The sequence below is a fragment of the Pseudophryne corroboree genome, chromosome 2 (assembly GCF_028390025.1).
Source record: "Pseudophryne corroboree isolate aPseCor3 chromosome 2, aPseCor3.hap2, whole genome shotgun sequence".
Taxonomy (NCBI): Eukaryota; Metazoa; Chordata; class Amphibia; order Anura; family Myobatrachidae; genus Pseudophryne; species Pseudophryne corroboree.
In genome coordinates, this window is record NC_086445.1 from 112,664,042 (window position 1) to 112,678,631 (window position 14,590).

Sequence of the window (14,590 nt, forward strand, 5' to 3'; positions counted from 1 at the left end):
CAGGTGATGCTGACTTTAAAAGGCACATGGAGATTCTGCCTTATAAGGGTGAGGAATTGTTTGGGGATGGTCTCTGGGACCTCGTATCCACAGCAACAGCTGGGAAGAAATTTTTTTACCTCAGGTTTCCTCACAGCCTGAGAAAGCACCGTATTTTCAGGTACAGTCCTTTCGGCTTCAGAAAAGCAAGCGGGTCAAAGGCGCTTCCTTTCTGCACAGAGACAAGGGAAGAAGGAAAAAGCTGCACCAGACAGCCAGTTCCCAGGATCAAAAATCTTCCCCCGCTTCCTCTGAGCATGATGCTGGGGCTCCACAGGTGGAGACAGGTGCGTGGGGGCGTGTCTCGGGAACTTCAGGGACCAGTGGGCTTGCCCACAGGTGGATCCCTAGGTTCTGCAAGTAGTATCACAGGGATACAAGCTGGAGTTCGAGGCGACTCCCCCTCGCCGTTACCTCACATCAGCCTTGCCTGCTGCCCTCGGAGAAAGGGAGGTAGTACTGGCGGCAATTCACAAGCTGTACTTCCAGCAGGTGAAATCAAGGTACCCCTCCTTCAACAAGGCCGGGGTTACTATTCCAAAATGTTTGTGGTACCGAAACCAGACGGTTCGGTGAGACCCATTCTAAAATTGAGCTCCTTGAACACTTATATACGAAGGTTCAAGTTCAAAATGGAATCGCTCAGGGCGATTATTGCAAGCCTGGAGAATTTCATGGTATCACTGGACATCAAGAAAGCTTACCTGCATGTCCCTATTTACCCTCCTCACCAGGAGTACCTCAAAATTGTGGTACAGGTTTTTCATTACCAATTCCAGACGTTGCCGTTGGTCTGTCCCCGGCACCGAGGGTATTTACCAAGGTAATGGCCGAAATAATTATCCCGTACTTGGACGATCTCCTTATAAAGGCGAGGTCCAGGGAGCAGTTGTTCGTCGGAGTAGCACTATCTCGGGAAGTGCTACAACAGCACGGCTTGATTCTGAATATTCCAAAGTCGCAGCTGGTTCCTACGACGCGTCTACTGTTCCTGGGTATGGTTCTGGACACAGAACAAGAAAAAAAAAAATGGTTTCTCCCAGAGAAGTCCAAGGAGTTGTCGTCTCTAGACAGAGACCTCCTAATACAAATACAGGTGTCGGTGCATCAATGCACGCGAGCCCTGGGAAAGATGGTAGCTTCTTACAAAGAAATTCCATTCGGCAGGTTCCATGCAAGGATCTTCCAGTGGGATCTGTTGGACAAGTGGTCCGGGTCGCATCTTCAGATGCATCGGCGGATAACCCTGTCTCCAAGGGCCAGGGTGTCGCTGTTGTGGTGGCTGCAGAGTGCTCATCTTCTAGAGGGCTGCAGATTCGGCATACAGGACTGGGTCCTGGTGACCACGGATGCCAGCCTTCGAGGCTGGGGGGCAGTCACACAGGGAAGAAACTTCCAAGGACTATGGACAAGTCAGGAGACTTCCCTACACATAAATATTCTGGAACTAAGGGCCATTTACAATGCCCTAAGTGAGGCTAGATCCCTGCTTCAACACCGGCCGGTACTGATCCAGTCAGACAACATCACGGCGGTCGCTCATGTAAACCGACAGGGCGGCACAAGAAGCAGGGTGGCGATGGCAGAAGCCACAAGGATTCTCCGATGGGCGGAAAATCATGTGTTAGCACTGTCAGCAGTGTTCATTCCCGGAGTGGACAACTGGGAAGCAGACTTTCTCAGCAGACACGACCTCCACCCGGGAGAGTGGGGACTTCATCCAGAAGTCTTCCAAATGATTGTACACCGCTGGTAAAGGCCACAGGTGGACATGATGGCGTCCCGCCTCAACAAAAAGCTAAAAAGATATTGCGCCAGGTCAAGGGACTCTCAGGCGATAGCTGTGGACGCTCTGGTAACACCGTGGGTGTGCCAGTCGGTGTATGTGTTCCCTTCTCTGCCTCACATACCCAGGGTAATGGGAATAATAAGAAGGAGAGGAGTAAGAACTATACTCATTGTTCCGGATTGGCCAAGAAGAGCTTGGTACCCAGAACTCCAAGAAATGATCTCAGAGGACCCATGGCCTCTGCCGCTCAGACAGGACCTGCTGCAGCAGGGAGCCTGTCTGTTCCAAGACGTACCGCGGCTGCGTTTGACGGCATAGCGGTTGAACGCCGGATCCTGAAGGAAAAGGGCATTCCGGAGGAAGTTATCCCTACGCTAATTAAAGCTAGGAAAGAAGTGAGCGCAAACCATTATCACTGCATATGGCGGAAATATGTTGCGTGCTGTGAGGCCAGAAAGGCCCCAACGGAGGAATTTCAGATAGGTCGATTTCTGCACTTCCTACAGTCAGGGGTGACTATGGGCCTAAAATTGGGTTCCATTAAGGTCCAGATTTCGGCTCTATCGATTTTCTTCCAAAATAGAACTGGCTTCACTGCCTGAAGTTCAGACTTTTGTTAAGGGAGTGCTGCATAGTCAGCCCCCGTTTGTGCCTCCAGTGGCACCGTGGGATCTCAACGTGGTGTTGGATTTCCTGAAGTCGCATTGGGTTGAGCCACTTAAATCCGTGGAGCTAAAATACCTCACGTGGAAAGTGGTCATGCTGTTGGCCTTGGCGTCGGCCAGGCGTATATCAGAATTGGCGGTTTTATCATGCAAAAGCCCTTATCTGATTTTTTTATATGGATAGGGCGGAATTGAGGAATCGTTCCCAATTCCTCCCCAAGGTGGTATCAGTGTTTCATGTGAACCAACCTATTGTGGTGCCTGCGGCTACTTGGGACTTGGAGGATTCCAGGATACTGGACGTAGTCAGGGCCCTGAAAAATATATGTTTCCAGGCGGCTGGAGTCAGGAAAACTGACTCGCTATTTATCCTATATGCACCCAACAAGCTGGGTGCTCCTGCTTCTAAGCAGACTATTGCTCGCTGGATCTGTAGCACGATTCAACTTGCACATTCTGCGGCTGGACTGCCGCACCCTAAATCTGTAAAAGCCCATTCCACGAGGAAAGGGGCTCTTCTTGGGCGGCTGCCCGAGGGGTCTCGGCTTTACAATTTTGCCGAGCTGTTACTTGGTCGGCTTCAAACACTTTTGCAAGAGTCTACAAGTTTGATACCCTGGCTGAGGAGGACCTAGAGTTTGCTCATTCGGTGCTGCAGAGTCATCCGCACTCTCCCGCTCGTTTGGGAGCTTTGGTATAATCCCCATGGTCCTTACGGAGTCCCAGCATCCACTTAGGACGTCAGAGAAAATAAGATTTTACTCACCGGTAAATCTATTTCTCGTAGTCCGTAGTGGATGCTGGGCGCCCATCCCAAGTGCGGATTGTCTGCAATACTTGTATAGTTATTGCCTAACTAAAGGGTTATTGTTGAGCCATCTGTTGAGAGGCTCAGTTATATTTCATACTGTTAACTGGGTATAGTATCACGAGTTATACAGTGTGATTGGTGTGGCTGGTATGAGTCTTACCTGGGATTCAAAATCCTTCCTTATTGTGTCAGCTCTTCCGGGCACAGTATCCTAACTGAGGTCTGGAGGAGGGTCATAGTGGGAGGAGCCAGTGCACACCAGGTAGTCCTAAAGCTTTCTTTAGTTGTGCCCAGTCTGCTGCGGAGCCCGTCTATTCCCCATGGTCCTTACGGAGTCCCAGCATCCACTACGGACTACGAGAAATAGATTTACCGGTGAGGAAAATCTTTTTTTTTTTTCCTCGAAATGTCCGTCTCCCTGGGCACAGTTCCTATAACTGGAGTCTGGAGGAGGGGCATAGAGGGAGGAGCCAGTTCGCACCCCTTTTAAAGTCTTAAAGTGCCCATGTCACCTGCGGATCCCGTCTATACCCCATGGTTCTTGAAGCATCCCCAGCATCCTCTACGGACTAAGAGAAAAGGATTTACCGGTAGGTATTAAAATCCTATTTTTAATTACCTGAAACGGTAAATCCTTTTCTCGTAGTCCGTAGAGGATGCTGGGCGCCCGCCCAGCGCTTCGTTTCCGGCATTAGTTATAGTTCAGTGTTACCTGGTTCCTAGGTAAGTTCTGCGTTATTTGCTGTTTCAGCTGTTGCTGAGTTGTGCCGGCATGTTGGCCGGATTTTCATGTTTGTGTGAGCTGATATGAATCTTGCCACTATCTGTGTAATTACTTCTTTCGAAGTATGTCGTCTCTTCGGGCACAGTTTCTAGACTGAGTCTGGTAGGAGGGGCATAGAGGGAGGAGCCAGCCCACACTATTAAACTCTTAAAGTGCCAATGGCTCCTGGTGGACCAGTCTATACCCCATGGTACTATTATGGACCCCAGCATCCTCTACGGACTACGAGAACAGGATTTACCGTTTCAGGTAATTAAAATCCTGTTTTTTATAGCATGTCATAAATGTATGGTCTTATCTCAGATCTTTGGGTTTGGGTTACAGTGAAAGATGGGTATTTTTGGCGGGTGTGGTTCATCAAATCGACGGTATCTAGGTCGACCACTATAGGTCGACAGTCACTAGGTCGACATGGATGGAAGGTCGACAGGGTTTCTATGTCGACATGTGCTAGGTCGACAGGTCTTAAGGTCGACATGAGGATTTTTTTTTTTTTGTGTCGTTTTCTTCGTAGAGTGACCGGGATCCCAAATTAGTGCACCGCTTCGCTCGCCATGCTTCGGGCATGGTGCCTTCGCTCCGCTACCGCTTAGCTCGGCACAGATTACCGTTCCAATCGTAGTCCACGTGGATCGTTAAGTATGAAAAAATGCAAAAAAAGAAAAAAAATGTGACAAACTCATGTCGACCTTTAGACCTGTCGACCTACCACATGTCGACCTAGAAACCCTGTCGACCTTCCATCCATGTCGACCTAGTGACTGTCTACCTATAGTGGTCGACCTAAACATTGTCGACCTAGATACTGTCTATCTTCAGACTGGAGCCCATTTTTGGCCAAGTTAATGTACTCCAGCATCCACCGTATTATACATACTACTGAACACTGGGCTCGATTCAGATATGTTGGTTGTTTCAATTGCCTTTGTTATCTTTTATCATTCACAATTGTGAGTATATGCTAATATGCCAAGAACCTAACCTGAGCATACAGACGCCCAGTGCTGTCTTCTAATATCCGTCCGACCGCATACAGCTGCTGAAACATTGATAATGAACAATGATATCCTCTTCGATGCAGCCTATTACATTTGAGCCTTAGCTTTCAGTAGTATACAGTATAATACACAATAGTATACAGTACAGTTCATTTACAAGTAGGTTGGTGTAGTTAGCCTGTGTAAAACCCCTTAATGCAAATAATGGTGTTCTATTATTAAAATAGTGTATATTATGTTTTGTGTAATAGGCATCTGAAACAGAAGACTGCGATGTTTTAAGCTGTTCTGAAGACTTCGCCTGTGAGGCAGATTGTCCCGTACAGCTATTGGAAGAGTAAGTGCTACCTATTGGTTACACTGCTGCCTTCATATTTGATTTTCAAGCCTATTATTGAAGACTTTAGTGATTACAGTGGAAATGAGAAAATTGGGCTCAATTCAATTCAGCGTGGACTGAGTAGCGCTGGGAATTAGCTATTTAATTCTGCGAGCTGTCATGTTGGTGCATGAGTGTTCTTTACAGTTTAGATATAGGAGAATGCAACCTGGAGGTGACACTTTAAATATCTACAAGTGTGGCAGTTCTAATTTCTGCAGCGGGATACACTGGGGTTCCACAGGGAATGACATTGCGGTGTAGAGTAGGATCTTGATCCGAGGCACCAACAGGCTAAATGCTTTGACTGTTCCCAAGATGCTCAGTGCCGCCTCCTCTATAACCCCGCCTCCGTGCACAGGAGCTCAGTTTGTAAGTTGGTGCCTGCAGTGCAGGCTGACAACAGGAAGGGCTGCGCTGAGCAGCCCTGAAAAGAGCTTTCAGATGAACAAAGAAGACTTCAGAGCCACAGCATAGGCACTTAAAAGTGCTAAGTGTCATTCTGACACATCATGCTGCTACTCCCTCACCACCCAGCGGCGCTGTACACTCCCGCACCCTGGTTGCCGGGTAACTACAACGGAGGCTCCAGTTCTGTCATCAGGGCACACACACACACACACACACACACACACACACACACACACACACACACACACACACACACACACACACACACACACACACACACACACACACACATCACCGCTTCTCTCTGGTATCGTGTGGCCGATGAAAGGAGGAGGTAAGAGTGTCCCCCAGACGGGACCCGCTGCAAATCGTGATCCGGCGCGGTCTTTGGGAGGCAGACCGCGCGTGATGGCGTGGACATTGTGGCCGTGCAGGGACCCCACTAGACCACCAGGGCAAGGGCACAGGTTGAATTTGTACAGTAATCCGTTTCTTTAAAGCCTGCAGTACCGGTGGTGATGTCCAGCAAGGGGATCTTGGTCTGTTCTGTAGCCCCGGCCCCAGGGCGCCATTTACTGCTAATGTTCCCGCCCTGGAGCTGTTGCTCTCCCTCACTCTCAGCGTTTGGGCGCCATTACACACTCAGCTGCGCTGATCTGGGATTGCTGGGCAATGCCTACTCTGTAAGGCCGCCTGCATCATCAGCGCTGTGCATTTACCGGACACTTAAGTATTCAACATGTCTTCCGACAGTGTTCGTTAAGAACAAGCACACTTTGTCAGGGTTATTTAGTACAAACACCCTGTGATATACATCTAGTCTTTACTGTGCATTGCTATATCTATAGACCTAATTATCTTTACTTGTGTAGTGCAGTTACTACAGTATCAGTCCAGTGCAGTTTTATTGCTATTTGAGATTTCTGCATTGTACGTGTGACTGTGTGTGTGCCAATAGCTGCTGTGTAATTTCCATTCCGTGTATCTCACATCTACTGCTATCCCTATATTCTGTACCCTGAAGGGCGTAATGTGCATCAGGGTTTTCTCTTACGCCCTAGAGGATGCTGGGGACTCCGTAAGGACCATGGGGTATAGACGGGCTCCGCTGGAGATATGGGCACTATAAAGAACTTCAGAATGGGTGTGCACTGGCTCCTCCCTCTATGCCCCTCCTCCAGACCTCAGTTAGAACCTGTGCCCAGAGGAGATTGGGTGCACTACAGGGGAGCTCTCCTGAGTTTCTCTGAAAAATTATTTTGTCAGGTTTTTTATTTTCAGGGAGCACTGTTGGCAACAGGCTCCCTGCATCGTGGGACTGAGGAGAGAGTAGCAGACCTACTTAAGTGATAGGCTCTGCTTCTTAGGCTGCTGGACACCATTAGCTCCACCCCTCTCTGTTCGTCCCGGAGCCGCGCCGCCGTCCTCCTCGCAGAGCCGGAAGATAGAAGCTGGGTAAGTATAAGAAGAAAAGAAGACATTAAGGCGGCAGAAGACTTCAGATCTTCACTGGGGTAAGCCGCTGCGCGCCATTGCTCCCACACACACACAATACACACACTAGCAGGCACAGATGGGTGCAGGGGGGTCGCCCTGGGCAGCAATAAAACCTCTATATCTATCAAAGATACTGCGGAGGCAGTAATTCTTTAAATCCCCTGCCAGTTTGACATATTTTGAGCAGGACCGAAGCCCGCCACTGGAGGTGGCGGAGCTTGGTCCCTCAGCACTAACCAGCGCCATTATCTTCACAGAGATCTGCAGAGAAGCTGGCTCCCCGGTCTCTCCCCTGCTGAACACGGTGACACAGGGCTGAAAAGAGGAGAGGGGGCACTTGTAAGGCGCAGTGAGTGTATTGCACAGTAATTTATTATAAAAGCGCTATTATCTGGGACATTATTTTCCAGTGTCAATTGGCGCTGGGTGTGTGCTGGCATACTCTCTCTCTGTCTTTTCAAAGGGCCTTATTGGGGAACTGTCTCCTTATAACTATATCCCTGTGTGTGTGGGGTTGTCGGTACGAGTGTGTCGGCATGTCTGATGCGGAAGGCTCAGCTAAGGAGGAGGTAGAGCAGATTATTGTGGTGTCGCCGTCTGCAACGCCGACCCATGATTGGATGGACATGTGGAATGTTTTCTCTAACGTCCTAAGTGGATGCTGGGGACTCCGTCAGGACCATGGGGTTTAGCGGCTCCGCAGGAGACAGGGCACAATAATAAAAGCTTTAGGATCAGGTGGTGTGCACTGGCTCCTCCCCCTATGACCCTCCTCCAAGCCTCAGTTAGATTCTTGTGCCCGGCCGAGAAGGGTGCAATCTAGGTGGCTCTCCTGAGCTGCTTAGAATAAAAGTTTAAGTTAGGTTTTTTATTTTCAGTGAGTCCTGCTGGCAACAGGCTCACTGCTACGAGGGACTTAGGGGAGAGAAGTAAACTCACCTGCGTGCAGGATGGATTTGCTTCTTAGGCTACTGGACACCATTAGCTCCAGAGGGAGTCGGAACACAGGTCTCTCACCCTGGGGTTCGTCCCGGAGCCGTGCCGCCGACCCCCCTTGCAGATGCCGAAGTTGAAGAGGTCCAGAGGTCCAGAAACAGGCGGCAGAAGACTTTCAGTCTTCATAAGGTAGCGCACAGCACTGCAGCTGTGCGCCATTGTTGTCAGCACACTTCATACCAGCGGTCACTGAGGGTGCAGGGCGCTGGGGGGGGCGCCCTGGGCAGCAATGTATTATACCTTTTTTATGGCTAAAATACATCACATATAGCCCTTGAGGCTATATGGATGTATTTAACCCCTGCCAGATCTCACAAACTCCGGGAGAAGAGCCCGCCGTTTTAGGGGGCGGCCTATTCTCCTCGGCACACGGCGCCATTTTCCTGCTCAGCTCTGCTGTGAGGAAGGCTCCCAGGCTCTCCCCTGCACTGCACTACAGAAACAGGGTTAAAACAGAGAGGGGGGGCACTTATTTGGCGATATGATTACATATGTGAAAATGCTATAAGGGAAAACACTTGTATAAGGGGTTGTCCCTGTATAATTATAGCGTTTTTGGTGTGTGCTGGCAAACTCTCCCTCTGTCTCCCCAAAGGGCTAGTGGGGTCCTGTCCTCTATCAGAGCATTCCCTGTGTGTGTGCTGTGTGTCGGTACGTGTGTGTCGACATGTAGGAGGACGATGTTGGTGAGGAGGCGGAGCAAATTGCCTGTATTGGTGATGTCACTCTCTAGGGAGTCGACACCGGAATGGATGGCTTATTTAGGAATTACGTGATAATGTCAACACGATGCAAGGTCGGTTGACGACATGAGACGGCCGGCAAACAAATTAGTACCTGTCCAGGCGTCTCAGACACCGTCAGGGGCTTGTAAAAACGCCCATTTACCTCAGTTGGTCGACACAGACACAGACACGGACACTGACTTCAGTGTCGACGGTGAAGAAACAAACGTATTTTCCTTTAGGGCCACACGTTACATGTTAAGGGCAATGAAGGAGGTGTTACATATTTCTGATACTACAAGTACCACAAATAAGGGTATTATGTAGGGTGGGAAAAATCTACTTGTAGTTTTTCCTGAATCAGATAAATTAAAGTGTGTGATGATACGTGGGTTTCCTCCGATAGAAAATTATTGGAGGTATACCCTTTCCCGCCAGAAGTGAGGGCGAGTTGGGAAACACACCTTAGGGTGGATAAGGCGCTCACACGCTTATAAAAACAAGTGGCGTTACCGTCTCCAGATACGGCCGCCCTCAAGGAGCCAGCTGATAGGAAGCTGAAAAATATCCTAAAAAGTATATACACACATACTGGTGTTATACTGCGACCAGCTATCGCCTCAGCCTGGATGTGCAGCGCTGGGGGGGCTTGGTCGGATTTCCTGACTGAAAATATTGATACCCTTGACAGGAACAATATTTTATTGACTATAGAGCATTTTAAGGATGCATTTCTATATATGCGAGATGCGCAGAGGGATATTTGCATTCTGGCATCAAGAGTAGATGTGATGTCCATATCTGCCAGACGATGTTTATAGACACGACAGTGGTCAGGTGATGCAGATGCCAGACGGCACATGGAAGTATTGCCGTATAAAGGGGCGGTCCATCGGACCTGGTGGCCATGGCAACAGCTGGAAAATCCACTTTTGTTACCCCAAGTCACATCTCAGCAGAAAAGGACACAGTCTTTTCAGTCTCAGTCCTTTCGTACCCATAAAGGCAGGCAGCCAAAAGGCCAGTCATATCTGCCCAGGGTTAGAGGAAAGGGAAGAAGACTGCAGCAGGCAGCCCATTCCCAGGAACAGAAGTCCTCCACAGCTTCTGCCAAGTCCGCAGCATGACACTGGGGCCATACAAGCGGACTCAGGTGCGGTGGGGGGTCATCTCAAGAGTTTCAGCACGCAGTGGGCTCACTCGCAAGTGGACTCCTGGATCCTACACGTAGTATCCCAGGTGTACATTGGAAATTCGAGATGTCTTCCCCTCACAAGTTCCTGAAGTCTGCTTTACCAACGTCTCCCTCCGACAGGGAGGCAGTATTGGGAAAAAATTCACAGGCTGTATTCCCAGCAGGTGATAATCAAAGTACCCCTCCTACAACAAGGGAAGGGGTATTATTCCACACTATATTGTGGTACTGAAGCCAAACGGCTCGGTGAGATCTAAAAGATTTGAACAATTACATACAAGGGTTCAAATCAAGATGGAGTCACTCAGAGCAGTGATAGCGAACCAGGACGATATGGTGTCACTGGATATCAGGGACGCTTACCTACATGTCCAAATTTTGCCCTTCTCACCAAGGGTATCTCAGGTTCGTGGTACAGAACTGTCACTATCGGTTCAGACGCTGCCGTTTGGATTGTCCACGGCACCCTGGGTCTTTACCATGTTATGGCCGAAATGATGATTCTTCCTAAAAGAAATATGGACGCTTTCCTGATAAGGGCAAGGTCCAGAGAACAGTTGGCGGTCGGAGTAGCACTATCTCAAGTAGTTCTACGACAGCACGAGTGGATTCTAAATATTCCAAAATCGCAGCTTTTTCCGACGACACGTCTAATGTTCCTAGGAATGATTCTGGACACAGTCCAGAAAAGGATGTTTTCTCCCGGAGAAGAAGGCCAGGGAGTTATCCGAGCTAGTCAGGAACCTCCTAAAACCAGGAAAAGTATCAGTGCATCATTGCACAAGGGTCCTGTGAAAAATGGTGGTTTCTTACAAAGCGATCCCATTCGGTAGATTTCACTCAAGAACCTTTCAGTGGAATCTGCTGGGAAAATGGTCCGGATCGCATCTTCAGATGCATCAGCGGATAACCCTGTCTCCAAGGACAAGGGTGTTTTCTTCTGCGGTGGCTGCAGAGTGCTCATCTATGAAAGGGCCGCAGATTCGACATTCAGGACTGGGTCCTGGTGACCACGGATGCCAGCCCGAGTGGCTGGGGAGCAGTCACACAAGGAAAAAATTTCCAGGGAGTGTGATCAAGTCTGGAGACTTCTCTCCACATAAATATACTGGAGCTAAGGGCAATTTACAAGGCTCTAAGCTTAGCAAGACCTCTGCTTCAAGGTCAGCCGGTATTGATCCAGTGGGACAACATCACGGCAGTCGCCCACGTAAACAGACAGGGCGGCACATGAAGCAGGAGGGAAATGGCAGAAACTGCAAGGATTCTTCGCTGGGCGAAAAATCATGTGATAACACTCTCAGCAGTGTTAATTCCGGGAGTGGAAAACTGGGAAGCAGACTTCCTCAGCAGGCATAACCTCCACCCGGGAGAGTGGGGACTTCAGCGGGAAGTCTTCCACATGATTGTAAACCGTTGGGAAAAACCAAAGGTGGACATGATGGCGTCCCGCCTGAACAAAAAAATAGACAGATATTGCGCCAGGTCAAGGGACCCTCAGGCAATAGCGGTGGACGCTCTGGTAACACTGTGGGTGTACCAGTCAGGGTATGTGTTCCCTCCTATGCATCTCATACCAAAAGTACTGAGAATCATAAGAAGGAGATGAGTAAGAACGATACTCGTGGTTCCGGATGGGTCAAGAAGGACTTGGTACCCGGAACTTCAAGAGATGCTCACGGAAGAACCGTGGCCTCTACCTTTAAGAGAGGACCTGCTCCAGCAGGGGCCTTGTCTGTTCCAAGACTTACTGCGGCTGCGTTTGACGGCATGGCAGTTGAACGCCGGATCCTGAAAGGGCATTCCAGATGAAGTCATCCCTACCCTGGTCGAAGCCAGGAAGGATGTAACCAAAAAACATTTTCACCGCATTTGGCGAAAATATGTTGCGTGGTGTGAGGCCAAGAAGGTCCCTACAGAGGAATTCCAACTGGGTCGTTTCCTACATTTCCTGAAAACAGGACTGTCTATGGGCCTAAAATTAGGGTCCATTAAGGTTCAAATTTCGACCCTGTCGAATTTCTTCCAGAAAGAACTGGCTTCAGTGCCTGAAGTTCAGACGTTTGTAAAAGGGGTACTGCATATACAGCCTCCTTTTGGGGCCCCAGTGGCACCTTGGGATATCAATGTTGTTTTGAGTTTCCTAAAGTCACATTGATTTGATCCACTCACCACTGTGGAATTAAAATATTTCACATGGCAGGTGAAGATTCTATTAGCCCTGGCTTCAGCCAGGCGTGTGTCAGAATGGGCGGCTTTATCATATAAAAGCCCTTACTTAATTTTCATTCTGACAGGGCAGAATTGAGGACTCGTCCTCAATTTCTCCTTAAGGTGTTTTCTGTTTTTCACATGAACCAACCTATTGTGGTACCTGCGGCTACTAGGGACTTGGAGGACTCCAAGTTACTTGACGTTGTCAGGGCCCTGAAAATATATGTTTCCAGGACGACTGGAGTCAGAAAATCTGACTCGCTGTTTAGCCTGTATGCACCCAACAAGATGGGTGTTCCTGCTTCTAAGCAGACGATTGCTCGCTGGATCTGTAGTACAGTTCAGATTGCACATTCTGTGGCAGGCTTGCCACAGCCAAAATCAGTAAAAGCCCATTCCACAAGGAAGTGGGCTCATCTTGGGCGGCTGCCCGAGGGGTCTCGGCTTTACAACTTTGCCGAGCTGCTACTTGGTCAGGGGCACACCCTGACTGAGGAGGACCTGGAGTTCTCTCATTCGGTGCTGCAGAGTCATCCGCACTCTCCCGCCCGTTTGGGAGCTTTGGTATAATCCCCATGGTCCTGACGGAGTCCCCAGCATCCACTTAGGACGTTAGAGAAAATAAGAATTTACTTACCGATAATTCTATTTCTCGTAGTCCGTAGTGGATGCTGGGCGCCCATCCCAAGTGCGGATTGTCTGCAATACTTGTACATAGTTATTGTTACAAAAATCGGGTTATTCTTGTTGTGAGCCATCTTTTCAGAGGCTCCTTCGTTGTTATCATACTGTTAACTGGGTTCAGATCACAGGTTGTACGGTGTGATTGGTGTGGCTGGTATGAGTCTTACCCGGGATTCAATATCCTTCCTTATTATGCACGCTCGTCCGGGCACAGTATCCTAACTGAGGCTTGGAGGAGGGTCATAGGGGGAGGAGCCAGTGCACACCACCTGATCCTAAAGCTTTTATTATTGTGCCCTGTCTCCTGCGGAGCCGCTAAACCCCATGGTCCTGACGGAGTCCCCAGCATCCACTACGGACTACGAGAAATAGAATTATCGGTAAGTAAATTCTTATTTTTTTAAATTCAGTACTTTTTTATTAGTTTTCAGATTAACATTAAACACATTACAAAACAAAACAAAACAAAAAACACAAAAAAAACAACAGCACAACCCACAGTAGATCCCCAGCCCAGGGAATACGCAGATTCTCCTGTCCACTAGGGACCAATTATCATAGTTATCATAGAACACCGGTGCAGGCCTAACTTCCGAAACATAGGTTGTACTTTAGAATCAGTATTGCATGCTAACAAGGCGCATATAAATCAATGAAAGCTGTATATGGATATCTATGGCAGCACATCATAAATTTGAGCTGATTTCAGAGCTAAAGCAATGGCAGGGGAACGGGAACGGGAATGGCTGACCGCGGGCGCAGGGGATAACATAGAGAAAAGAGGCAGTGTACCCAGTGCAGATTAAAAGTCACACACCCACTCTAATCCCTTGCAGCATATCTAAACACCTCGGGTTCCAGAAAGCGGGGACTCAAGCCATCGACCCCACAGGTCCTGATATTTTTTCTCCGCTTTTCTAGCTAGGTATACATATTTCTCGTGAGAGGCCGTATCGTTTACAAGAGAGACCCATGATCGCAGTGTGGGTGCATCTCTGGCTAGCCAAAGCCTAGCGATACACACCTTGGCCAGGCCGCACAGATTAATTACATATCGTTTGGCAGGGGGGTCCAGGGCATCCTCCTCCACAGCAGATAACACACATGTCGTCGGGGAGCACACAGACGAGGGAATACCCGTTGACACCAGGGCGTCAGTAACACCCGTCCAGAATACGGCTATCTTGGGACACTGCCAGAGAATGTGCCAGAAGTCTGCATTCAGACTATCGCACCTAGGACATCTGGAGGAGTGGGTACCCCCTACATGTCTCAAGCGCACCGGCGTCATATATACTCTGTGTATTATAAACAGTTGAATTTGCTGATATCTAGTGGTGGTAGTGGATAATCGTGGAGAACATAAAGCACCCTCCCAGATCTCATCAGAGATGGCACCCAAG

At 48.9% G+C, this 14,590-nt stretch overlaps 1 protein-coding gene across 4 annotated transcripts in view; it reads left to right on the forward strand.

Annotated features, from left to right (window-relative positions):
- Positions 1-14,590, forward strand: part of RNF17 (ring finger protein 17) — a 1,464,292-nt gene that overhangs the window by 105,715 nt on the left and 1,343,987 nt on the right. For all 4 annotated transcript variants that reach the window (XM_063951617.1, XM_063951615.1, XM_063951616.1 and 1 more), the window contains one exon: positions 5,338-5,423. In XM_063951617.1, coding sequence (XP_063807687.1) covers positions 5,338-5,423 — 86 coding nt within the window. The remainder of the gene's footprint in view (positions 1-5,337; positions 5,424-14,590) is intronic.